Source organism: Eutrigla gurnardus (assembly GCF_963514095.1).
Source record: "Eutrigla gurnardus genome assembly, chromosome: 8".
Lineage (NCBI taxonomy): Eukaryota > Metazoa > Chordata > Actinopteri > Perciformes > Triglidae > Eutrigla > Eutrigla gurnardus.
In genome coordinates this window covers 19,141,857-19,169,289 of record NC_139922.1, presented here as the reverse complement: position 1 = coordinate 19,169,289, position 27,433 = coordinate 19,141,857, and the positions used below count along the sequence as shown (strand labels likewise).

The following is a 27,433-nucleotide window of genomic DNA, read 5'->3' as shown; positions in this document are numbered from 1 at the left end:
TAGCCACTCGAGTGTCAGACAGCAAAGACGGCAGTCGACACGTGGTCACGATGAAAACGCACAAATCTCTGCTAGTGTGTGATTACATCATCACAGTGATGTAAACCTTTGAAAATAATATTTCTATACATTAATGATACCAGTGTTTTAAGGCACAGTCTGTACAATTGGGTCTCTATTGCCAAGTAGATTTACTTTAAATCTCCTCTTTCCCAGGATGAAACTACAAATGTGTAGGACAACACCTGCCATTCTTTACAATAAGCTTGACTTAACCAATCATTTAGAATTTTCCAGAAAATCCTTCACCTCTACGGAAAGAACTTGCTTTTTCTTTTTTTTTTTTAAATAAAATAGTAGATGTGTTCCTGCCGTCCATCTTAAAGACTGAAAGTGCTAAAATACACCATCGAGACTACTGTAATAACCATCCACATGTGACCTTCAGAGCTGCCAGCCAACTGCATCCCAAGCATCTCCTCCTGAATAACAGTCAAACCGCTTTCTCTTCAAATAAAAAGCTTTTTGACGTCAAAAGGTTTACGCTGCACACAGGAGCGATCCTGGACCAATAGTGGAGCCAAACTCCATTCAAAAATCTACCATTTTAATGTGCTTACACATTAGAACAGGGCATATTTTCTCGGTATTCTACATACTCCTAATAATAATAAATGCAGTTTGAATGTTTGATTTAAAAATGCCATATTCAAAAGTCTGTTTTTAATCTAATATTATTATTAGATAATATTATTTTATTTTTCTAACTGACACTTAAAATTGAATTCTTCAAAAGTGGAGTTGTCAGCAGTCTCCTCATCCTCACCTTTCAGTCAATAGCTAAAAAACAATCACAATCTGTGTCATATCACAGACGAGAAGGTCTGTATTTACGCAGCCTGAACCCGGCGGATCTGGGCCGGAGGAGTTCGGGGCAGAATGAAAGCTCTTCTCTGTTGTTAAGCCTGTGGGGAGGATTGGGGTGGTTCTCTGAGGAAGGCTGTGACAACTCCACAAAAAGTGTCATCGGGGGAAATGCCGTTATAAAATAAAAACCTACAGTACTTTGGAAAAAAGGGCCTTTTGAAATAAAACTGAGTTATTTCAGTATGAATTGGTTTATTAATGTTAATGTTAATTTATTGAAAGTAATTAAATACTTTGCAGTTCCAAAGTGTAGCACATTTACTCCAACAAAATACGAAGGACTGCAGCAACGTGCTGTTTGGCCCAATACCTGCAATATTACTATGGAACAATTTTAACCAACATGAGCAACACTATGATGACACATTTCTGAATGGAGTTCGGTGAGTCTTATCCATGAAAGATGAAACGGCACAGAGCACAGGCGAGCTAAAACCAAGACTAAGGAGTCCTTGAGACTTTGGAGAAGACCTCGATAGTGCCTCGTACCTCAGGACTCCTCGTCCTCTGAGCTGAGGTAGTTCTGCTTCTTCCTCACATTCCAGTGTAAACACTGGGCAAGGCTCTCAAACCAGTCATTGACTGGGTCCCGGAAACAGATGGAGGGAACAGGGAAGCAGGAAGTGGTGATGGTAATACTGGAACAGAGGAGAAAAGGTGTTGTGTCACATTCACTGCGGGGTGAACAAGGAAAGAAAAGTCCAGGTAAGTGCAATCAGAAAACAAAAAAAACAAAAGGAGGGGGTGTTGACATGAGATGGAGTAACGTGGCTTCCTTCTGAAGCAACACTGGGTATTTGTTTTACAGCCCTTCAATGAATGGCCCCTCATTGTAAGAACCAGGGAGGTGATATCTGGAGGAGTTACATAAAAGGAAGAAGCTGGATCTGGTATGCTGCACACTCCTTGACTCAGACCCATTAAGCAGGTTGACAAGGTTACATAACAAAGCCTGTCAGTGTTGAGGCAGCTGCTCGGAGAATTAAACTTATTATCCATTACGCCGTCTCTTGGCTTTGTTTTGCTGCGTCTACTCAGCATCGCTCTTATTGACCTGGTGCGTGTGTGGCCGATGACCAGCTGGCTATGTGGACTAACCTGTCCCCGTGGCAGATCTCTTGTCTCTTCCTTCCATCAAATGACACCCAGGCTGTGTTTCTAGCTTCACGTGACAACATTATCTGAAAATCAGCAAGCAAAAAGAACCCGGTTTGTTTTCAAATGGACTGGGATACATTCTTTCGCAGCATATTTGGTAAAAAAAAAAACATCACTTTCTCGACAGACTCGAACAGTTTGTGTTAATACCTTGAGCTCCACCCCTGCAGGCACCACGATGGGTCTGAAGGAGAGCGAGTGTGGGCAGATGGGGGTGATCATGATGGCTGGGACGTTGGGATGGATCATGGAAGCTCCTGCTGCCACTGCATACGCTGTACTTCCTGTAGGTGTAGATACGATCACGCCTGAGAGGACACAAGAACGCAGAGCATTAGGGTACGATATCAGGTCCACCTCACAAACACATTAAGCGCAAAGCCTCCGTTATATTTCCCACAAAGATGGCTCTTATTTTCCCCATTCTGGGCTTCTTCTCGTGGCAAACCAACATTTTCAAATCCCCTCAAAGTTAAAATACTACTACAGGACATAGATTATACCACCATATCTCATTCTTAAAAAGTGTTAATGTTGCTACATGTTGGAGTGTAAATTAACTCACATGGTGGATTCACTTGTATATTATAGTAAATATAGTAAATATATAACCCACTGTAAAGGTTAATATGCTATTTGCAACTGTGATTGCAATTAAGCTGCGTGACTCTCGAGCTGAAGAAATGTAAAGACATGAGATGTACTCTTTTAAAATCCTTTAAACATTTTTGCTGTAACGTCAAGCTACATTTTTTCTAGACATCTAAAAGCCTGTGTGCAAATGACTCCGTTTGCTGGGAGCTGAAGCCTGAGGTGCGGAGACTAAACATTGCTGACTTCACACCGTCTTGTTTGGGCTGTCAGACTGGTTTGACTCAGACAGTCCTAATTACCACTCAGCTGTGGAAGTGGGAATGCTTGCTGCCTTTACCCACCACACACACCTGCTTCATGTGTCAGCACTCTCTGACTCCAGAGGCGTTACACGGTGGTGCTACGGCTCAAACTCAACGGACCCCCGTGTCAGCATTTACGCACCGATTAAGAGACGGATTATCTGCCCACTCACCGTCTCCCTGCACCGTGGTAATGAGGTGGCCGTCCAAGAAGAGGTCCACATTGGACAGATAGGAGGAGGGCCCTCTGTCCACCACCACCTCGTTGAGTACCTGGAACACACGGCCACATGTCATAAACTCCTCTATCCGCACACTTTGACACGGTGGCACCAAATCTGGTCTACACTCTGCACTAGACGCGACGCGTGACCTCTTAATGGGATGTGTGTCAGGAAACACACCTGTCCAACACTATTAATGTCATTCCTGCAGTCAGAGCGAACCGACTTGTTCCAGAGCTGACGAGCGGGTTTACTTATGTGGTTGTTTACAACACCTTTAAAGTCACGTGAGTCGTTATGTCACCACGTACATGAGCTGTTTTGACACCGTGGACCGAGGCTGCGGTGAAACCAGCGTAAGTCCTTCTTTATGAGGATCCCCGTTGGCTGCTGCCATGGTAACCGTTCATATTTACCGACGTCTTCGCTGGTTTTTGGAGGACCGGGATAAAGCTACTTTCATCTATGCAAGGAGAGTGAGAATATGGCAGATTATTTACCTGATACTGCACGGCTCTCCGGCTGCTTTCGATCTCCCCGTTAGTCAGGATGATGCCCTTTTCGTCCACTCTGGCCTTCTTCTCCCAGTTCTCTTTGAGCACGCGGACTTTCAAGCGACTTCGCAGGACGATGGCAGCATTACCTATATACAATACACACCAATATATGAGGTCTTTTGTATATGAAAATTGAGAGCAACACCTGCTTTGCAAACAAACAAGTGTTTATGGAGTAGAAAGACAGAGGCTGACCTTCAATGATTTGGGTGACCTGAGACTGGTAGCTGTCAAATTTGAAAGGTGTCAGGAAACCCAGGGAGCCCAGGTGGAAGGCCATAACTGGTGGAACGCTCTCCTACAAATAAACAAAGGAAAGACCATTGTGTCATAAGTAAATGTCAAAACTAGTGCTGTCAAAATGAACGCGTTAATCTTTGCGTTAATTATGAAATATTTAACGCGCACATTTTTTTTAACGAAATTAACGCAGCTGTGCTTTGTTTACTTCCCGTGGCGGCTGACGTAAGACCTATGACGACGTGTGCCGCAAAGCCGTTAGCCGTTAGTTCAGCGTAAGATTTTGGGTGAGGCTGCGGCGCCAGCGGGGAGGGATCGTGGCGAGCGATCGCCGAGCAGTTTTCTTTAAATTATCCCGGTAATTTGAGAGAAACACGAGATGTGGCGTGTGCTGCTTTGTCCTCTGACGATGTAAACAGACTGTCTGTCTCCGTAACGGGCTGAATGTAAAGGATGACTAAGCTGAATTGTTGTTCTATGGAGTGAAAAGGATTTATCAATCTGACTTCACAGCAGAATATTTCCTTGTTCTTTTTTCCATATTTGCATGTTCTATTGTGGACCTTTTTGAAATGTTCTGTTAGTGCATATAAGAAATGTGCCTTTTTCAAGCTGACACTTAATTTTGATGGCCTTGATGGTTTCTTTGGAAATCTGTAGTTCACATGAGAGAATCTGTGCTTAAAGTTAAAAAAAGCTGCTATTTAACAATAGTATTTGAATTTAAATACTTCCTTTGTGTTGATTCTACATAAATTCCATCATTTTACATTTAAATATCCATTATAACATACTTTATTCTTGAGAAGAAAGAAAGCGATTAATTACGGCAAATTGTGCGATTAATTGGTTAATTTTTTTAAATCGATGACAGCACTAGTAAAAACACATGAATGCTGTTTTTAAGTGACAGGAGGAAGACCTGGTGGAATACCTGGAAGAGCGATGAAGCATACAGCAAAGTTCCATCTCCACCAAGACAGATGATAAAGTCTACGCAATTGGAGATGTCGTCTAGATCTGTAAAATATAGAAACAATACGCCCGTTTAACATCTCATTTAAGATCCTGACCATTTTCGTCAAGCAAAGACAACTTTGCTGGTTTTCTTACCGTCTCTGAAAGTGCAGAATTTCTTCGTCATGACCTCAAAGTTTTCATCGTCTGAAATGGCTGGGTCCTCTAGAACCTTCTTTTCCACATACACAATCATGTTTTTCACCTGTAACCATAAAAAAACACCCACAAGATTAGCAACCGACAGCAAGGACTTCGAATGAAAGACGGCGTCACATGAACTGGTTTCACATCCCTCACCAACTTCCCACACTGCCAGTTAGGTTCATTGTTAAAAGCTGCCCCCATCACAGTCAGTCGTGTCGGTGAATGCGTGGTCATACCTCGGTGAGGAATTTGCAGAGCTCTTTGAAAGGCTCAAGCAAGCTGGCATCTCGTATCTTCTTGATGACAAGGACACTTTTGGGTGGCTTGTTCCACGTCAGCCTCTGGCTAGCGGGGTCCTGAATGTGCCTGAACACACAAACCGACAGGTCACTCGGTAAGACTTCCCCCGTTACATGGCATAGATCTGCGTGTTGAACTTCACATCGTGGCTGATATAACATTTTAAAGTAACCAAAACATCCGCCTGTTCATCATAACAAGGACTGCTTAGTACCAAATAGAGCCACCAGTTTAAAGTGAATTCATGAAGCTTCCTAGCACAACGAGTTGCTAGCTTATGACATTTTGTAAGAATTTCCTGCCACAGTTAAGATAATATCCCGTCATTAAAAAAAAGCCTCTTAGCTCTTAAGGGATCTCCTAATGTGTCAAGGGTTAAGGGGCTATTTTCTCTTCTGCTTAAGGGGTTTCTGAAGTCATGGTAAACGTAAGCAAACAAATAAGCAGATATAACTACCAGTGTGTGAATAAGCTACTAAGCCTCTGGATATCCGCGTCCATTATATGCCTAAAAGTAAACGTTTCTGTCCCTTCCTTGCTCAGAGTCGCAAGGTAGGAGAAGGACAACATACTGCAGGACCTTCACCTCATCTCAACCATCACAATGAGTCGGGGATATTATTGGCACCATGTCAAATGTTTGGAACAATACAATAAGTGTGAAACGTGCAAGTAAAAGAACATGCAATGAAAAAAGAATGCAAAAGTCTCTCAGGAACTCGGCTATAAAAAACCAAAGGGCATTCAGAGTTGGCGGCGAAGAGCCACGAGTTTCGAGGACAAGACCAGACCAACAGAAGGCATGAAAATCTCCCTGGGGCTCAAACTAATGAAAACCATATGAAGACAAAGTCAAATTGAAAGGTCCTGCAAGCAGGTTCACACAGACACAGGCGGCCCACAAACCCTGTCCCCCTCAACACCATACTTGACAAACACTGGCTCTGTTTTAAACGGCTTGGAAATGAGCGTTGGTATCACACGACGACATTTACACAAATCAAGTGTGGCTAATGGCAGTTTCAAGCCCAGTTACAACCAGTCACCGAGACGAAAGGACAGAATGAGGAGATTATTCTTAAAGGAACCACTGACTCCATTATATCAGAAAACAAAATGCGACATTCAACTTGAATTCCAGTCCACACTTGTTCCCTCTGGTCGTGCAGCTTCTTTGAGAACCGATTTGTCTATGTCAATGCAATTCGTGTTATGCCGGTTTCCTGTGATACCCTCCCATTTGCTTTCTATTGGTGATTGACTTGGTGATTACACGTTGTTTTTCTTTGGCTCGGATATCTCTACTCAGATACAGAAACTGCCTATTAAAATGAGCACACACCACCTGCAGGTTTTCTCTCCACCTGAGGGCCCTACCAGGAGAACACATCAGTGTTTTGGAATAATAACCCAAAGACACCTGCAAACCCTCTAAATATAACTCAAGACGAGTGATTCAAATACACACGACATGCAAAACTCTTCAGTCCCAGAAAATAACATAAGAAAGCAGAATCTTTATGACATATCCTCTGCTTCTTATGAACTGAAACCTTATTATTGCCACAGATTATTCACAAGGCGGAACTTTCTATCAGATTGCCTTGTACTGCACATGTTATTGTGTCAATCCCCTGTGGCATTTAAACCTTTACAAAAGGGACTGTAGGTGGAAGTAAAAATACAAATACAGTCCTTCCTAAATCAAGTTAACCTACCACAGTACTAAATGGAAGCTGTGCAGACATGTTTTCAAATACAAATACAGGTGGCAAAGCAAAAATGTCATTAGCATTTGAATCTGGGTCTGTGATCTATTCATGGACGGTTTCTCCTTAGACCACCTCAAAGCATCCACACCCTGACCTTCCCCTTTCATTCAAAACCCTCGCTCTGTCCAAACCACAGAGCCACGCTGTTACGACCGCCAGATAACATGCAAACACCGCCACTTCTCGTGTCGTACGACTACCACTCGACATAGTAGAACAAAACCTTGACATCGCATGAGCCTCAAAAGCCATATCAGTTCCAACCGAGCACATTCAGCACAAATACACCCCCACCCATTTATGTCAATCCAAAGCAAAAAGCGGTTCGCTGTCTGACTCTCAAACATATCCTCTCTTTTAGTAACAGGGAAGTTGCTTCTCACCATTTCCACACTTTGTTCTCGCTGAGATTCCCAGCAGTGTCCTGCAGTACGCACTGGTTGAACTTCATGGTTGTACACATGTAACAAGGATGCCGCTTCAGGGTGCTTCAGCTGGAGAACGGGGCTCTGTCCTGGTGGCCCGCGCTGACAGAACAGCTCATTCTACTTCTAAGGAACTTCCTCGATCGCTGCCCGTCGACAGTCACCTGGGGCAACAGCCTCGGTTCACTTCTAGCGGTCAAGCTGGGGAGTCAGCCACCAGGCTCGTCTGAGAGGCGGAGCGAGGCAGACGGTCACTCCATGCACTGTGGTCGGGCCCCGGGATCAGCTAACAAGTCCTTGAGCAGGATCCACTGTGCTATATTTGTCCCAATGAGGACTTAACACTAAACCTTCACGGTGCATTCTGCTGCTGAATTAAAGCTTCCACTCATCTTAAAGTTGACTTCATCTCAGCTCAGCCCACTCTGCTTGTGCTGGACCCGCCCAGTTCAGGGACAGGCTTATTCTCATTGGATGGGAGTGACTTACTGAAACACAACAACACTCTTCCTGAAACGAGTATATCCACTGCTATGGCAGGTTTTATAACCAAAAGGGCCTATTGTACAACAATGCCTCTTCTATGTTTAAAGAAATTAGAAACTAATCAAGTATTACCGTATAAGATATGTCACATTGGAATCTACCTGCTATCCTTCAGGTAATTAAAGGAAACAATGTCACACTTAAACTAATAATTAAACTGATTGTGTTGTATATAAAGCCAGAGAAACTTCCGTTTGATTTTATGACCCATTTCCAAGAAAAGACAATGTGCTGGATGGGGAAGTCCCGGGTGAGGTATATCAACAGCCTTACATTATTATGTAATGGAATGTGGCGTCCGTGTGAAGTCTGCAACAGTTGGCAGCGTGTTTGTTTAGAAAGAAGATCACATAAAACAAGACTCTAGAGATCTTCTTGTGATGGGATCACAGCCGCCACGATGCCAATAGCCCCTCCGCCAATAGCCCCTCCGCCAATAGCCCCTCCCCCAAACATGGCCTTCATTTGGATCTCAACCACACATCTGTAAAGATTTGTGACGGGAATCTGTACTCGGAACCACCTCTCACCCTGTAGTAATTCCTGCTCCACACCTGCTCCACCAGGTGCTTCCAGGACCACATTATGTCATTATGACACACCCACACACGCGGTGACAATATAATACCGCCATCGCCGGCTGGCAAAATATGTGGAACATAGTGTTCTGACAAGGCTGGCTCTAGAAGGGCTCCTTGGGCCATTGGCGCGTTTAGTTTCAGGGTGTGTTTGGGGTGTCAAGTACTTTTGGGACAGGTGCAGATTGTGACTGCAGCCTAAGAACAAACGGCCTTCGACAATCAATCTCCACAGGCAACACCAAACAAGCAAAACAAGTTAGCAATCTACCTTGAGCATTATCACAACCACACCCGTCCATGGAGAATTACGCATTTCTCTGTGGAACTATCCATCCATAACGAAGACAGACTAAGCTTCTTTTTTTTTAAAGATAGTGTGGTTTTACTACATATAACCCTATAGCCGCTTTGAGGAAGCTAATCCTTCTATTCCTGTGGCCTAAAACAAGCAGTGCCGAGACACTTATGTGACCGAGGGAGTCACCAGTCTGACGAGGCTTTAACAGGAAAAGCAGCCCAGTATTTGTATATATGGAGGGAACAAAAGCATTTGTATTTTTTATTTCACTTCAAATGTTCGGTCAATTAAAGTGTTCTTCAATAAACTATTATGATGATTATGCACAGTTGCCATATGAATGTCCCATATAACCAACAAGAGAAGAAAAAAAAAAACATCATCTAAAATGCCAAAACAAGCTTTGATGCTGCAGCGCCGAAGTGTGAGAACTGGTTTTGGAGGCTTTTAGCTTTCGGTCTGGTGTTCAGCAGGTCTACACCCTCTCAGTTCAACTGATTTCAGGTGACAAACACCATTAGAAGAAAAAGCACATCATTTCACAACTTATTTGTCAGGAGGGAATTAATTCAGTACATTATCTATAAAAATCCAAGTGGGTCGGACCAAAATAATGCAAAAACATGGCGCTGCTTAAGTACTTCCTTTCACAATCACTTCACTTGGCATCATAACAAAAGCAGCACAGGCAGCGTGTGCAATGTTTCTTTTCTTTTTTGCAAACTGAAGTTACCAAAGAGGATATGAACAAACTAAAGTGGAAGAAGCTTCTCAGAAACAACCAGTTTAGGAGAAGTATACAGCACCATGTAGATTGCTGCATTGAGCAGTTACAGACTATTTACTAATTTACTCTCATCTTAAAGTGAGAGAGATGTCACTTGTTTAAGCCCTATAATGCTAAGAATTACATATTTGTGTCCTATTTAAAACAAAAGTAAATATGAATTGCGTGTTGAAATGTTGAACAGCAAGTCTCTTTCATAGTTGTTGTTGTTGCAGCACAGAATACCTGACGACTATGCAAATTGTACACCGACTCGGGGCAAAAAAAACCCCAGGTGGAAACACTTTATGATGATGCAGAACCCATTTTACTTACATTACTGTGTGTGGATTCTGAAGCATGCATGCCTTCGGGCCGAATGTGGTCACAGGGCTTGGTCCATGAAGCGACTGAGGTCTCCTAAAAGAGAAGGTGACAAATGCAAACATTTGGCTTAACAATGGGAAGCTGCAAGGCAAGTATGCATAGATTACCTATAGATAGTTTGTCAAAGAAAAACATAATTGCATTTAAGTGCACGCTATTTTGAGTTTTATTCCCCTCACTCTAGCTGGAGAATGTTGTCCTGCAGTATTCTCTAAAATTCCAACATTTCTAAATGCCTCTTCATGCAAAAGTTATAATCAAATAAATTCCTTTTTCATTTCTCCTTTTAAAGGAAAAAAAGAGAAGTGAAGTCACAGTGATTGTCTGTGAAAATCCTTAGGCTCTTTCTCTAAATGTCCCCATTTCCTCCATCATCACCAGATATATGAGATTATTTCATACAGTGTGTCATCTTTGTGGTCGCCCAGTGACAAACCACCACTCTTTCTAATGTATTATACAACATGCTAAATGTTCTCTGTGACCTTTGGTGCTGAACAATGGGTCCATTGCTTATACTGGGTCAAGACTTTTCCTAATTCTTGGCAAATGGTAATAATGCATTGTGAAATGTCTGAAACACAAACACTTCTACCTTTATATGTATGCCTGACAAACATTATATCCATCCTCCCTGCAATACAAACACCATAAACTAAAGCCCAGCAGTTTTGATAACCATTCAGATTAAACACTACGCCTGTTGCATTTATCACACAATTGCCTTATCGCGTTTATTTGAGCTGCTCATTTTACTTAATTTGCTCGATTCCACAATCAAGGTTCTTCAAAGCCAATGTTACAAATGGTAGAAAGGCAATTAGTTACATATTCATCCGCTGGGTAAATAAAGTGTCTAACAGAGTACAAGGTTCCAGGAGAACAAAAAAAAAAAAAGAGTGCGATTGACTAGATCTTACTGCTATAGGCCGGGTTCTTACATTTCAGTTCATATTAGACACTATTTTGTTGCTATGTGAAGCCAGGTGATCATGGATTACAGCACTCCAAATTATAGTGGCGAGTTTCCCCGACAGCTGCTATAATGTTTTTTGGCAACTGTGGGTAAAGTAATGCAGGAGATATCCAGCCAGCTTTTCTTATTAGATGAAAACATGCTGTTATACGAGTAGCCGGGTCATTTCAGAACAGCTCAATGTGTAGTGCAAGCGCAGCGAGTGTGTGGTCAGGAGAGAGAGAGAGAGAGAGAGAGAGAGATTCTCAGAGTTATCTAGTAGTTGTCCAGTAGTAGTAAATGTTTAAAACAACATGGCTGTATTGGAGGTAAAAGGTCAGTGACACTGACATGAAAAAGGTCAGTGTCACTGACATGAAACATGACTGATGATGATAATTCTAAGGCAGTCACGTCAGCCTGTCATATTACTGAATGACCCAAGCTTGAAGTCTATTCCAAATGCTATCCTGATAAAATCACCATTTTGTTTTTCTTTTGGGTGACGATCAAAGAAATCTGAGAGGAGAGGGCAGCATATGATTCACTTGTCTTAACCTCTGACTTTATTTTGGGCTTTTAACAAAACCTAGTTTCAGATCTTAAGCCGCCAAGGGAATTGACTTCCCTCATGCTTGGCATTTATGAGTCACTGCCCTATAATCATCAAACAACAAGTCATCACCTTCTTATTCCAATTCTTACACATTCCTTTGTTTACTTTAATCCATCACAACGACCTTCTGCGAAATGTCATAAAATGGTCACCAAATTAGGATAACCTTAATAAAATGGCATCTGTGGGACTGTATTTCAACATCTTGGACATGTGTTACCTCTGCCATTATTGAATAGGAAATGAGGAAATTAAATGTCACTCAGTCTTGATTGGTACATGATAGATAAGCCAATGCTTTCCTAGTAAGAAACCTCATCACTGTTGGCAAATAATGAATAAACCAAGCCCTGGCGACACCCACAGCAAACAAACGTTTCAAGATTCAAATGTTCTGGTTTCTTCTGTGATGGATGAAGGGACACAAATTGTGTTGCGTTATATCAAAAATATTAGAGCTGTATTGTTGTGGCAATGTGCTCGATGAACATAAAATAAGTATGCATTTGGACCTTGAAAAGCTGAACCAATTTCTGTAGCCTCTCACTTGCCAATCACTCGAGCAAGTGATGTGGTAATAAAATGTGGATGCAGCAAATCCAGGCATGCTTGCTTAAAGATTAGTATGCAAGAACAGTGAGAACACAGGGAACACCAGTCGAGGCTAAACGCTGATTCCACATTTACCGGCGAGTCCAGAATCAATAGCTGGATAAGAATCAAGCTGGATTAATGTATGGTCTAGGACAGGGAGCATTTATTTTATTGTGACCCACAATAACAGGCTTGAGATCGCCTAAGCATGTTCCGTGTCCGACACCCACCTGTAGTCAGAGGAGCTGCAGGCCGAGGAGGTGCTCAGGCTGCGGGTCTTCCTGTTGCGTCGAGCCAGGCTGCGTCCGGCAACCTCCCCTCCATCACAGGTGGAGCAGCAGTAAGGGGCAGCGTCCACTCGCACCTCCTCTCCACTGTCCATGTCAGACAGCCAGGCTGCAAGTAAACTGACCAGGCACATTCATTATTAACGACGCTCAAATGTAAGCAGGCGTACAATAATTAAAAGTCTAGGCCAAACTCTATTGGAGAAAAAAATGGCAATTTGATTTACGCTTCATATGGATCACTTTACAGTAAATAATTTAACAAATTGTAAACATAAGAGTACTTGTATAATGTATCTCCTTGTATAAAATATATCTTCACCTTATGATATTAATAAACTAAGTTTACTTAAACGAATTTAACGGTCTAGTCTAGTTGCATCACGTTGAAATAAAATGTTAACGACACTTCTGTTACAAGCTGAGAAATTCCAAAGTTATGCAAGTCAAGCGTGAAGCAGCACATTAGAAAAGTTTCTGGTGAACGAGGAGGTTTTTTTACGAGTTACGTCAACGTCGGCTAACGTTAATGAGCTGGATAAACAGCTAACCTAGCTAGCACCAGCTGTAATGTATATTGGCTGTAACTTAGCTAAATACAGTTGAATAATTGCGTGACGGCTACGTAAGACAAACGGTCGCTTCGCTATAACTTAGCTACAATGACTATAATACGGATACATACGACAAGCTAGCGAGCAGAGCGCGTTATCAAGTTCCCAAATGTTAATCAACGTTGAGACATAACAACATACACGACTATGACGGATGAATGGTGGCGGGTCCAGATGGTAGAATATTCACAGCGAGCTAACTAAGCTAGTGTGCAGCTAGTTAGCGAGCTAAGACGGCAGTTGAGCGTGTTCACTGCTGTGGCCAACAATACCTTTCTCCCAAAGCGCTACCAAGGACGACACGAGTATGGGGCGCAGCAAACGGCCGTGGTGATCACAGCCTCGCCATTCGTTCATTAGCATACCATCTTACTTTGCAAGAGAGCTGTCAACAGTCGGCTGAGCGCTTCCTGATACGGTTCGACCAATCACAGCAGACTCTCTCCTCGCTGACGTCATGGTGGACCCAAGGACCCAACTGACACTGAGTGCCAGGATAAATAACTTTCTGATTGAGTCACAGGAAGGAATAGCTATGTAATTACCTGATTATAGAAAAATCTAATTTTACAGACTTGATTAGACATGACATCATATATACACATACATACATTTAAAATGTAGGATAATTGTATCCCTTCTGTATATTATTTCTCTCTGTGATTTTTAATTCTATATGTCAAATCATCCCAAATTTTTTTTTTTTTTTTACAGTGATGCAATCTGGACTGTGATGCAATAGGACTGTGGTGGTCTGACTGCTGTGCATGGCCAGGATTAAGTTGCATGGGGCGCTGGGTTGTGGGCGGCCTTGGGGCAAAAATGAGGTGCTGGTCCCCTATTGGCCCATAGGAATCAAGGAGCTGAGGTCTCGAGGTTGGTAGTCCAATTTTGCAATCCGACTTTCTTGGGTTCATGTCTCCCAAATAGGCAGTTATGTGGGCCATATATTAAAGATGTTATTTCCCCGCTACCACCAACTGGTAGCACCACTGTCCAGCACATTGCAGTAGTTGTTCATTTAGCTTATTCATGTACCAAAACTCTGGAGTAATGCTTGGCAAATTTGCAGAGCTATATAAAACATCTATTTCTCCTTACAAGTCCTAATGTGAAATATGATTTATGTTGTTGCTTAAAGCAAACTACTTTCTATATACTGCCATAGGACAGGGTGAATAAAAATCAGATCAGTATTGAACCTGTAGCAAAAAGTATGTTACCTCCCAGCCGTTCATCAGTACGTTTCAAAGAGATGGTTAGACTTTCTATTATATTGTTGCACAGAACAGAGTTCAGTTCTATTCATTTAACTTCATGAAAGAATATAAGGGAGTAATGCACACTGATTAAAATCACATAAAACCATACAAATTATGCATTCTCCTATAAAATAATCTTATCTGAAATTCCTTATTGCATTTCACACTTATGTCCATTAGGGGGCGTCAAAGGTGAGGAGTAAATCCAAGAGGTGTAGATCTCTGTAGTTGTGCTCAGCGAGTGGAAGCATACAGTATGTAGCGTCTCTTCATGTACCAAACGGACACATCGCCAGTTGAATTTATTGATTGTTTGTCAATGGTGTGTTCTTATGAACAAACTGCATATATATGCAAATTAACTATTGGGAAATGACTGTACAGAGAAGCCAGGCTGATTCAACAGTGGGTAAGAAATTGTTTATTTGACTTGAACATAATTACAAGGAAACCAAAACAGTCTGCAACATTCTAGCTTCAGTGGTAACCGCTCTAAGTGAATCACACTCAACACAGGAGGTCATCTCAAACTGCTTTTTATTACATCTTAAATAACAGTACATTTTAATATAGTTTCTATCTTGCATCCAGCTTTCGGTTGTACACTGACTGACTTTAAAATTAAATACAAAAGGTGAAAAGGGAACAGTGGGGGTGCAGAGCTCTACAGTTATTTGATGGAGAAAGAGAGAAAAGGAAAGGGAATTTAAGTAATTTTTAATATTTTTTATTTCATTTTATTTTTTGCCAGCTCCAGGCCTAACGCACAATTACAGCACATTTTTTTGTACAGAATGTCGCAGAGAAAAAAACAAAATGGAAAAAAGGTCACTACTGCTAAAGAAAGAGCGTCTCTGTTTACAAGGAGAAGGGAATAACAGAAAGTTCTGCCATTCAGATGCTGCAAGATTTTTTTTTTCATTTTTTATTAAAGGACAGAAAAAAACCTGTTATAAAATGTTTTTCTTTGTAAGTGGAATTTTGTTTGCTACAGAAGGAATGAAAATTCATTTGTTCCATTTGAGATTGTGTATGTTTAGGTGAATGAATGTACGTATGCATGTGTGTACAATTTAAACATTTACGTTACTTCTTAATTTGTGGAATCCCTCCCAAGTATGGACCAAGTAACCGTTTATGTTGCAGGGTTTGCTTCTCAAGTGCATAGCTTTGACATTTTAGTTGAATCATGTATGCACAGAGTAGCCAAAAAAAAAAAAGAAAAAAAAAAAGGAAAAAAAAAAGATAAAGAAAAATATAAATATCATTGTATTGATATATTCAACAGGTTATTTTCTTAAAGAAAAACATCAAAGGACTTAATTCCATATGCACCTTTTTAAGCAATTCTACAGCATGCGATTCTAAGAGATAACCCACCCATGGCAGACAACCAAAATCTTTTTTTTTTCGTTTTTAACTTAAAAAGTTTCAATATCATTATTTTCAAACATTGATTTATACAACATGTCATTCACAGAGTAGTAACTGCATTTCCAAGCATGGAATGGGCACCTCTGTTAAAAGAGAAACGTCCGGATTGCAACCGGGCTAAAGTGGAGGTACTCCCTACCCGACCAAATCACATCACCGGTCCCAACCACGGGCAACAGAAACCAGGGAAAACAAAACTAAATTAAAGGAGAAAAAAATGAATAAAAAAGAGGGGCAGGGTGGATTATGATCTGATGGGTTAATCATCATTTAATTATTCTACACTGTCGCCAGACAAAAAGGTGTAAGAATGGTTAAAATGGTTTGTTTTTGTTGTTTTTCGTTTTAAAAACGAGCATTCATCATCATAAACAGCATGTGCTTGGTTAGTTAACTTTTTTTCTTTAAACATTATTCTATATATGCAAAGTTTAATTTTTGTGCAAACAAAGATTTGTGGACTACACTGGAAGAAAGAAACAGTAAAAGTATCATGGGACTAAATATACAGAAGGGCCAGAAGTGGCTTGAGGACTCCCTGTTGAAGCTCAATTCTCTCACTTTGTTCTCCAGTGGGATAAAGCTGGATTTAAAATGACATGATCTGGAGGTTCTTCTAGTTTTCATCTTAAAAACATTCTCTAAAATGTGTAAAGACTAGGAAATAAAACAAAGCTTTGATCCTCATTTTAAACATTAACTGACAGTTCACTGATCTACTTCTCTTTAACAAAAAAAAAAATGAAAAAAAAAAAAAAAAAAAACATTGCCAAAAAGCTATTAAGAGTTAGATCACTGTCATGTAATAACCTTCACTCAGACCTGTGTACAATGAGGAGGCAGGACACGTTTGCTTGGAAGTGGCCGTAGTGGCAGCTTGTTTGTATTTCACTTACTACAATACCAGACCATGGTCATGGAGGAATGCACAATTCCCCCCCCTTTCCATTTTGAAACCATTAAATTATTCGAGCCTTTTTTTTCTCTTTTTGTAGCTGAATGAGTGACAGACAATTGTGCTCTTTTAAATGAGAAGGAAGGGGGGGGGGGGAGAGAGAGAGAGAGAGAGAGAGAGAGAGAGAGAGAGAGAGAGAGAGAGAGAGAGAGAGAGAGAGAGAGAGAGAGAGAGAGAGAGAGAGAATTTTTGCCCTTGATAGTTTTTTGGGGTGTTTGGAGTCAGTATCATGGTGTTTTTGAATAGATTGGATATGCAATAAAATTAAACATTGTGATGTTGGAATGGTCTTCCAATCAACTTTGGAGTCCAGATGCCATCTGGAAACAAAACAAACAAACAAAAGCATATTATTTTATTATAATGCCTCAGCAAATCAAAGGTAAAATCATTAAATCCAGGGTTGATCACATATGCATTTGTTTAATTACAGATTGAAAATATTTATAAACTGCAGACAAAAACTGCTTCTATTTTTATTTTACTCGTATATGTGTTAAAACTGTCAAAAAATGTCAATAACATTTTGAGATTTGAGAATTTCTGAAGCTGAGAGAGAGATATGTTTAACAAATATGTTTGGTTTCTCTCTTGGTTGAATATAACCACCAGATGGCAGTCAATACAAACTATAGATCAGGTTCCATCCATCCATCCATCGTCAACCACTTTATCCTGTATTCAGGGTTGCAGGTGGGGGTTCAATCCGAGAATCGAACCCAGGACCCTGTTGCTGTGGCAACAGTACTACCCACTACACCACCGTGCTAGATCAGGTTCCATGTAGCTGATTATGTCTCTAAACCATTGAATTCATTCACTCTTACACATCAAAAGACTATTCCTCTCAGTTCATTTACCTTCAGACTCTAGTTCCAGATCTTTAGGAAGCTGTCCCAGGACCCTGTAGCCACTGCCATGCCATCGTCGGTCACACCCAAGCAGCTCACCCGGTTATCGTGACCAGCCAAGACACCTGCAAATACACCAGAGACTGAGACACAGCAACAAACCAGCTCCGTCTGATTATAACCATATTAATGGGTATCAGCAAGTCGTGTGAGTGACAAAACGGTACATTCATAATTTCTATATTAATTACATGTCTGTGTAAATTGGATTCCACTGTGAAAATGGTATGAGGTGAAGCAGGTTTCAGGGAATATGTGGTCCTGATACCTGATATTGGTTGTTTGGTTGAAACAACATATATTCCACTTTACTTATTGAAGGATAATACCGACCTATAATCAATATTCCACCACCAATGGATCAAATAAGTGTGTGTGTGTGTGTGTGTGTGTGTGTGTGTGTGTGTGTGTGTGTGTGTGTGTGTGTGTGTGTGAGAAATAGTGTGCTCAGATGTGGACCTCCTCTGATCCCTGACCCACTATGCAGTCAATAGCTGTAAAGTATTCATGCCTCGACAGGGGCTCTTCACTGTTGGAGCAGCTGACGCTTGCTGCTCTCCCAGATGTATATTAATGCCTTCTATAATGTGGAACAACAAAACATCATCATCATCAATATCCAACAGCTAACATAAAAATAAGATTCTAAAGAAGTTCTTAAGAATAATGAGCGAGGTGTCACTTCTGCAGTGAGGAGGCCTCATCTAGTCTACTTTAACGTGCACAATCCCTGGTAAAGCAGCAATATCTGACCTGCTGCTTTTTGGTGAAGTGATGCTTGCCTGGCACAATGTGAAACTCAAAGTGGGCTAGCAAATAGGTAAGGTATCCATTGGATAATTTCTACAGTGATTAATATGTTTGAGCTGGCACCAAGTTATTTAACACTAACTGATGCAGTGAGCAGCTTCTCAATTCTTCAAATCAAGACATTTTTCAAAAAAGACATATCCTGTGGTTGTGGAAAAATATGTTTCTCTGTTTTAGAAGGGGCGATTGGAGATCAATTAAACGTTTCGCTAAATCAAATCGTAAAAAAAAAAAAATCAACAGTAGAACTCACGTCTACGTTTAATAGTGAAAGTAAAAGCATTTCCACCCACACAATGCAAAGAGAACTCAAGGGATTGGGACTAAACCGATGTGTAGCCTTAACAAAACCACTTATCAGTGAGGCAAATCTGGACAAAAGGCTTAAATTTGATAGGGACCATAAAGATTGGTCTCTTGAGCAATGGAAAAAGGCAACGTGGTCTGACGAGTCCAGATTGACCCTGTTCCAGAGTGATGGGGCATCAGGGTAAGAAAGGGCGGATGAAGTTCCCATCATGCCTATTGGCAGCAGCACAAGCCTATGGGGGCAGTGTTTTGATCTGGGGTTGCTTCAGTTGGTCAGGTTTTTTGATGGGCTGGAGAAGACTTTACGGAGCGGTCCCACTCTCCCATCATCAATACAAGATCTTGCAGAAAAATGTATGCAACTCTGGACAGAAATAATTGTTGTGGCATCGCATAAGCTTATCGAAATGATGCCTCGACAAATGCGTGCCGTAATCAAAGCTAAAGGCGGTCCAACTAAATATTAGTGCGTGTAACTTTTTATTTGTGTATATTATATCAACAATCTGAATCAGTAAAGTAGCTAGTCACTAATATTGTCAATTAAATGTAATGAAGGAAAAAGTACATTTCCCCCTCTGAAATATTGGCAGAAGAATTATGAAGTTACATGAAATGGAAATATTCAAGTGCAATTTCAGGGGTACATGTTCTTTAGACAACTACAGTACTTGAGTAGCCTAAACGTACTTTGTACATCCACCATTGAGCACAAAATTGCTAACAAGTTCTTCATAGATTTAGCCTCTTAATTTTGCTCTTGAGTGATTAAGTCATCTGGTCAATCTGGATCCAGAAATACTGTGACCAATACACTTTATCCCCATTCTTAAGATTTCATAGGGAGCATTAGTAAACAGGAATGTTGATGGCAGCAGGTTTTCCTCCTGGATTTTTCTGTATATTTATGTTACACTTTACATTGAAAAGCATCGCAGGTCCTATTGATACTACTGGCGCGTGATGTTTGACTTTTGCCAAATATAGCATTTAGTGTGACGGTCATGAAGCTATACCATGAATTCTTCTTTCCATGTATTGGCTTGAGCTTGAGTTGCCTTACGTACTAGTCAAGATGTCATGTGAGATTGTTTCAACAAGCATACGCTGCGACCTGTCAGCAGCCAGGCAAAAGTTTATGAAAGTGTCTTCCATTGCAGCAATGGAGCCCTGCAGCCCCGTCTTGGTGGTCAGCTGTACTCAGTGCATGAAAGATTTCTTGTAACCTTCCCTGACTGATACTACTCAGTACACTTTTTATAACTATGTTCCTTCTACTATATCCTGTAGCATTTATGATGTACTTTCTAAAAGGAAATTAGTGTTCAAATCTTCAACCTTCCAGAAAAAGATACATTAAATCAGAAATCTGTTGCCAAATCATGACACTAAAACTATGACATCACAGTTAGACTGGCAAGAATAAACTCACATTTTTGGAAATCACATCTTTAGCTGATCTGTGGTATATGACTCTTGGGATTTTGGATCTGTTGCAGTAGATTAATCTTTCTTAAGGATCACTGCGACAGTTATCAAAAATGAGGCATTTGACTGTTGATGACGTCTACCGCCGACGTGACGCAAGGTACCTTCCTTGACAATATTGTCCAAGAACCAAAGTGCTTGTTATTATCATTACCTCCGCCTCACACGCACCCATGATGGGATGTGCACCTCCGTGTCTGCTTCAGCAGCATGAAAGTTTGCTATGGACGAAGTGCATAATATTTTGGATGGACAGTAATGCATGCATGCATGCTCAAGGACCTATCGTGGTTGCGATTAAACACAATTTCTCAAAACTATTTTTATTGCCCGATTCATATTGCCATTTACTGCTAGCCGACTCCTCACTTGCTACTCTTAACCGGCCCCAGGCCAGTAGGGGCTGCTAGTGACATGGCTGAGTGCATCGCCAACCTCCAGCCTCTCTGGCCAGAGCTAACAGCTGGCAAAGCTGCCAGTAAACAAACATCTGAGTACATTTCTTCCACCCAGCTGTTGCTACATGGACAGCTTAGTTCTTTTCATTTTGCCCTCCGGGCCAGTGGCAAATTTCCCTTATTGTCTACCCCTGATTGTGGCTTACCTGCACGGTCTGCCTTCAAAGTGTCCCAGACGTTGCAGTTGAAGTCGTCGTAGCCAGCCAGCAGCAAGCGGCCGCTCTTGGAGAATGCCACGGAGGTGATACCGCAGATGATGTTGTCATGTGAGTAAACCATCAGCTCCTGGTCAGCACGCAGGTCAAACAGCCGGCAGGTAGCATCGTCTGAACCCGTGGCAAATGCGTTGCCATTAGGGAAGAACTGCAATAAAGGTCAAAAGAGACTCGTCAATGTTGATAATTTTGTGCACATCCTTTATTTTAGAGTAACTGTGGCCAACTCAAATATCTTCATTTAGTCGTGATTATATTTGTTATTGTTCTGAGGTTGTGTAATAGTAGTTTTCTGTGCTACTGGTCCCGAAAAAGTGTAAATCTGTGGGTCAGTAGGATTTCAATTATTTTTTCAGGGTCCTTCTAGTCATTCCATTCTTGAGCAAACTGATGGATCATCATTTCAATAATTACCTAAAACACACAAATATGCACTCCAGTGTTTCTTTTTGATGTACAAATTATGCAACAGGAGGTTAAGACAATTTAATTCAAACGCATGTAATCTTCCGCATCCACAGACATAACCAATCTGCCTATTTAACTTGTGACTTTACGTGGACGTGCCCTCATCAACCTGACAGACTTGTCTTTGATGTGTGATGTGCCTTGAATGATTCGAGACTCGACAGCCCAATATGATTAGTTAATAACATGTAAGAGAGAGCATTCGTGTGGGGCCTTACGCAGATAGCGTTGATGTCCGACTCATGGCCAGTGAAGGTCTGCCGGCACATTCCTTCTCTGATGTCCCAGAGCTTGGCTGAGGCATCGCAGGCTCCAGACACAAACAGCCTGGTGTCGGGCGCCAGAGAGAGACTCATGACATCACCGGTGTGACCAGCAAATGTAGTTGTCTGCTGTCCAGTCTCAATGTCCCACAGAGCACTGTAAGAAAGCAGTCAAATTAAGAGATGGGTACGGTTAGGACTTTATCGATACTCCTTATTGGCTTGCTTCATCATTGATAATGTAATGGATTCTTTTTTCATTAATCAATCGGCTTTTTATTATATTATAAAAACAAATAAAAGTCAAAATAGGATTAGAACATTCATATCTCCACTATAATTAAATGATTTTAATGCAATATCTACAAAAGCAAATTCACTATTTAAACTCAATAATATGTCACAGGAAACAAAACGTGATCACAACATCACGATACCTAGTGACGTTGAAAAAGAATGAAGAACACAGACATCTTTCCTATGATTATGTGAATAATTACGTGAATGGAGGAGTGGACACTTTGTCTCAGCCAGGAGTTAAGGCCAGGCAAACTAAGCCATCATTTAGACTACATACAGACAGCTTTGGTTTTACCTATTAGCTGAGCTACTGTAGCGCTGATAATAATAACATAACGTAACTGACGATACTGCGGAAGACAGCAGATTGAAATATCGCTTTTCTACAGGTTAATGCTGTTGGATCGGGTGAATTGATAAAGTATTGGCTTTTTAAGTGCCGGTATTATTGCACTTACAGTAATGACCCGGGTTGTTGTAAACTCAAGAATACTCGAGTTGCCTTCAGTTCAGCTGGTTTATTTTACGGTTTTCACTACAGCCTCTCTGCTCTGCGGTTCGTTGTATTTACTCCATGTGTGTTTGTTTTTGTGAGGCAGCAGAGGAGAGGCTGCGGCATATTAATAAATGAAACCAAAATGATAAAAAGGGAAGTTACACTACAGTCTAAGAATTTAGCACCAGCGCACATTTAATACAGTAACAAGTCAAATTACAGCTGCGTTATACAATACAATACATAGTGCACTTTGAAACGTGTGATTGTCATTCAAGAAATACAATTATTGACCCATGACGTGAGGCGGGTAGCTGTATGATGCCTATCTCACCCAGGCAGACCCAGCACTTGGGGTTTACGGTTGACTTGGCTTTAAATGGTAGTTCATCAGATAAAGTAGGCAATGCTGACTGAGAATCCCAATATTACTTTGGGAAACGAAAGGCTATGTGCCCACAAATAGTCCTGACAACCTGAAAAGGGTTGACAGTGGAATAAATGTAGGAACATCTTACAATATAATACAACACGACAGCCCTGCAACTAACGATTTATTCTTTTATTAAATTGTGCTAAATATACAACTCTTTTTGGAGGTTTTAACTTGTGGTGGTGGTGGTGTATTGGGCTGCACAGGGTGCAGTATCACAACTCACCAGGTGGTGTCTCCAGAGCTGGTGACAATCTGGTTGTCATCCAGGAAGCGACAGCAGGACAGGTAACCTGACAGGGATCAACAACATTGAATGAATAACTCTTTCATGGTGGACTTCTATAGTTTTAAGAAGTACAGGTTTAGTTTCCTTATGTTCTGCACAGAGAGAGAAATTCTATTCCAAAGTATCATTATATCCTCAGGGAATGCTGTATGTGCTAGATGTGGGGGAGATGAATTGACCAATTCACTCCCAGAAACAGAAAAAAAAGCTGTAGGGTATCTCCCAGTTTAATGACTTGCTTCCATAATTCATCCTTTACTAGCTGGCAGACTGTGCATACCCCTCCCTATAGCAAGGGAACTAGAACTAAAATGCTGACACACTTCCTGCATCATGTGACACTGATCAGATGAATGCTCCTTGCCTAAGAGCTCAACACTTTCATTAGTTTGAGCTGGGATACAGCTCGACCAGCTCCTGTTTTTATGGAGAAAGACAACATGTGACTGGCATCTCTCGGATATGAAAATAATCAAGATTACACCAGTACATGAGGTTAAGACAATGTCAATATCACATCAAAAATAGAATGGCTCTCCGTGCCGTCTCTTCATCTTACAAAAGAGACAAATTGAAACTTGAGTGCGGAATGCAAACAGTCTCTGAAAATGCAGCAAAGGAGTGCTCTGTCACGATAACATTATGGAAACATGACATTTGGATACAGCAGTGTACACTGGCTGAGTGAACACGATCCAGCAGAGTGCCCATTGATGTTTTATATTTTCCACTAACTTCTCACTAGTTAATGTGAGGAGATCTTAAAAGTAGATTTAACATTGTCAAATTTCCCTCTGTAGTAATACTGCTAAACATAGTATGGCTAATGCATATCAGCAGGGATTACGGATGCTGAAGGAAATTCAGTTTTCCTGAAGGTTACAAGTTGTCATATAGCCTAGATAACCTTCTCAAACTGCAGACAAATACTGGGTGAAACAGTTAATAGTAGATCTTTAGTGCAAATCAGTGCAAATATAACATGTTGACAGATCAAAATAAAATCCTGGTATTGTTGGGTAATTGGGTTTATACCGATGGTCCAGCCTACCTGTGTGTCCAGCCAGCTCACGGCTGACACGAACATTTCCCTCACGGGTCTTCAGGTTGTAGATGGAGCAGATGTTGTCCAAGCCTCCACAGGCAACGTAGTTCCCGGAAGGGGCATAGGCGCACGTCATCACCCAGGAGGAGCGCAATGGGATTGCATGGACCTGGAAGAGAGAAGGAAGATTTAATATTAGATAGCATGCAGTGACAGATGGGCGCGAGAGACGAGGGCATGTGACAAAGTCTGTCTGCAGTATTAACTTAACCTTTCAAGGGCACAATACCCACTATAAATAGCATTACTTGGCACCCTCAAACACTTGACTTATTTTACAATGAACTTTGAACTACAATGACTTTGACAACCTAAATGAAACTAGCAGAACTGGGGGAGTAATGATTATTGATGATTAAAGCTTTGATGAACCAGATTTTTTTTTTTTTTTGAACCATCTGATGACAGTCAACCATACACTACCTCAACTCGTTATTCTGGCATAAATAATGTTTTTAGATTTCCAGTTTGTTAACAGTTTTTTGATTTGTACTGATGTGAAAACAATCTGCCATCCACTGTTTTTGAAAGATTTTAAGATTACTCTGGAATGCTTTTCCAAACTGCCCACACTGAAATTGTACATGCTTGTACACATCAATGCCGAACAAGCTGCATGTAACATTTTCTTCCAAAACTATAAGAAAACACACAGCCATGAGATTGTTTTAGTTCTTTTGAGTATGGTGTTATTACCTTGTTTGTGGTGTAGCTGTCCCAAATAATGAGTTTGCCATCCTGGGAGGCGCTGACCAAAAGCCTGAAGAAAAATGAACAGTCCAATTTGGTCAGGTAGTTTATCACACATAAAAGTGGCTTTTGCATGACCTCCACTAAGGAAAACAACAGTGATTGACAAACTTTGAATATTTGAACAGATTATTTTGTGCAGACTCCGTCTCAAAAACAGATAACAAGAACGGCAAAAGCCACAACAGTGAATGAAAAACTTGGTCTGACTAGCAAGAGCCATCCTGTGTGGAGTTTAAGCAGGTAACCCCCCCCCCCCCCCCCCCCCCCCCACACACACACACACACACACACACACACACACACACACACACACACACACACACACACACACACACACACACACACACACACACACACACACACACACACACACACACACACACACACACACACACACACACACACACACACACCACAGTATTCCAAAGAAATAGAGAGTGCTAATCCTAAAATGCACAGAGAGCTGAGGCATACAGACTCATTTCTGTCTAATTCGTATTCACTATTGAACAATTTCAAGATAGTGTATTTACTTTCCATATTTGATGTGCCTCTGAAACACAACCTGCAGAGTTTGCATGCCCAGTTATTCTAATAGGAATAGTTACAAACCCTGTTTTGCATTCTAGAGACAGCTCACTCAGGTACCTCTGTGGCTGTGCTCTATCTGGGTGAATCCAACAAGAGTAACCACAGTGACAGTCTCAATACACACAGGACCAGGAAGGAGTGAACACACCAAGGCCTGCCGAGACTATGCAAATCTTAACTACCAGGCTGACGGGAATACACTCACATTTGCACACTCCAGCTGATAAAAAGCCAGGAACAGAGTGGTCTGTGCTGGGAATTTTAGTCTAAAAGAAAATGAAACGTCCTAGCCTTAATATGTACACATTAAACTCAAATCAAAACTTATCAAAATAAACCAATTTAAGATTAGGCCCCATATACAGTTCCAATGTCAGCAAGTGTGTGTGTGTGTGTGTGTGTGTGTGTGTGTGTGTGTGTGTGTGTGTGTGTGTGTGTGTGTGTGTGTGTGTGTGTGTGTGTGTGTGTGTGTGTGTGTGTGTGTGTGCTTTTTAGCTGGGATACAATGATGCAATGAGATGCTCAGTTGCTCATCAGAACAGTGCTCTGACAAAATGGTTGGGAACAGACACCCAATGTTTGGAAAGACCTGACTTTCGCCTGATTTTTTTTGTTCCTCATCAAGTCAGTTTGAGTAACTGTGATTCTGTCAAGTGACACAGTCAAACATAAGGAGAGGAGTGTGTGTTTAGCTGTAGTTTTGTATATTTATTATATATATATTTTTTTGTTTTACTTCTGCGTGAAGTATAATTTTAGAAAACCTTTCCAGCTATACACTGATAGTTTGATTTAACTTCAATGGGGTATTACCATAAGCATAATTATAATAAATTCAGACTTTCTGAGAAACCTCAAAAGTTAGTTTGTGCTTGTTATTATCAATTTAGACAATGTAATCATGTACCATTATATCTTGATATGATTTAATCACAATACAATTCTGTTGAAAGACAATACATTATAACATCGAGCCACATCTTAAGTGAATAATAGCAATATAAAAAATAAAAACGAGGCACAGAGTTCTTTTCTTCTAATGTTTGCAATTGTTGTTAAGCTGATGTAAGAAATCCTTTCATGTGGGACATGAGTTATGACTCATTGATTTCACGAGGATAGCGATATCCTTATAGGCCAGTCTCTCTTTGTTGTCGCCAATACCAAGTACTATTTTTAGTTTAAGTAAATAACTAATTTTTTTCTAGCAGAAAATGATTTTGGAACATCAGTACTGTACCCTCAACATTTAACTCAATGCGTTATTGGTTAACGAGGGGAAGTGGTACTAACGGATGGTTAGAAGTTTCTTCAAGGGGCTTTAAAAGCCATCTCTTAAGGTACATTTACACCAAAAGCATAGCCAATTTTCACCGTGAGTTACTCACGCGAGTTTGACTGCAGGATCAGTTGTATTTATTTGCGTCACCCAGTCAAGACGCACTGGAGATGAGGGTGGCTTGCCTCCATGTAGACACTGACAATGTTTCATCAGTCATGGCTTAAATAACCACAATTGCTGCTTTGTACATGTTATGGAAGTCCCAGATACAGCCTCGTGTCTGAGTCCATAACATCAGCCAGAG

At 41.0% G+C, this 27,433-nt stretch overlaps 2 protein-coding genes across 6 annotated transcripts in view; both read right to left on the bottom strand.

The window, feature by feature from the left end:
• Positions 1-328: 328 nt before the first annotated feature.
• On the bottom strand, positions 329-13,722 carry nadka (NAD kinase a). 3 transcript variants are annotated; one of them, XM_084015448.1, is made up of 12 exons: positions 13,580-13,722; positions 12,637-12,813; positions 10,191-10,274; positions 5,403-5,532; positions 5,116-5,224; positions 4,937-5,022; positions 3,958-4,060; positions 3,706-3,848; positions 3,155-3,254; positions 2,236-2,393; positions 2,026-2,108; positions 329-1,565 (listed from the first exon to the last, which is right to left on the bottom strand). In XM_084015448.1, the coding sequence occupies exons 2-12, from the start codon at positions 12,786-12,788 to the stop codon at positions 1,418-1,420; spliced, it is 1,296 nt and encodes a 431-aa protein (XP_083871574.1). In that variant the 5' UTR covers positions 12,789-12,813; positions 13,580-13,722; the 3' UTR covers positions 329-1,417. The 3 variants fall into 3 exon arrangements, with proteins under 3 accessions (XP_083871574.1, XP_083871575.1, XP_083871576.1); XM_084015449.1 differs by lacking the exon at positions 13,580-13,722 and adding an exon at positions 13,449-13,464; XM_084015450.1 differs by lacking the exons at positions 10,191-10,274; positions 12,637-12,813; positions 13,580-13,722 and adding an exon at positions 7,622-8,055.
• A 3,469-nt stretch (positions 13,723-17,191) lies between these two features.
• gnb1a (guanine nucleotide binding protein (G protein), beta polypeptide 1a) overlaps positions 17,192-27,433 on the bottom strand; it is a 33,057-nt gene continuing 22,815 nt past the window's right edge. For all 3 annotated transcript variants that reach the window (XM_084016516.1, XM_084016515.1, XM_084016517.1), the window contains exons 5-11: positions 25,200-25,263; positions 24,450-24,612; positions 23,336-23,402; positions 21,836-22,037; positions 21,081-21,297; positions 17,819-17,934; positions 17,192-17,278 (exon numbers count right to left, since the gene is read on the bottom strand). In XM_084016516.1, the coding sequence (XP_083872642.1) occupies positions 17,828-17,934; positions 21,081-21,297; positions 21,836-22,037; positions 23,336-23,402; positions 24,450-24,612; positions 25,200-25,263 (820 nt within the window). In that variant the 3' untranslated portion in view covers positions 17,192-17,278; positions 17,819-17,827. The remainder of the gene's footprint in view (positions 17,279-17,818; positions 17,935-21,080; positions 21,298-21,835; positions 22,038-23,335; positions 23,403-24,449; positions 24,613-25,199; positions 25,264-27,433) is intronic.

Excerpts from the sequence above, each read along its gene's own strand:
- nadka (XM_084015448.1), bottom strand. The coding sequence starts at position 12,788 with ATGGACAGTGGAGAGGAGGTGCGAGTGGACGCTGCCCCTTACTGCTGC. Across the intron at positions 5,023-5,115 it reads ATTCTGCACTTTCAGAGACG|ATCTAGACGACATCTCCAAT; the intron begins GTAAGAAAACCA and ends TATATTTTACAG. Across the intron at positions 4,061-4,936 it reads ATGCTTCATCGCTCTTCCAG|GAGAGCGTTCCACCAGTTAT; the intron begins GTATTCCACCAG and ends GTTTATTTGTAG.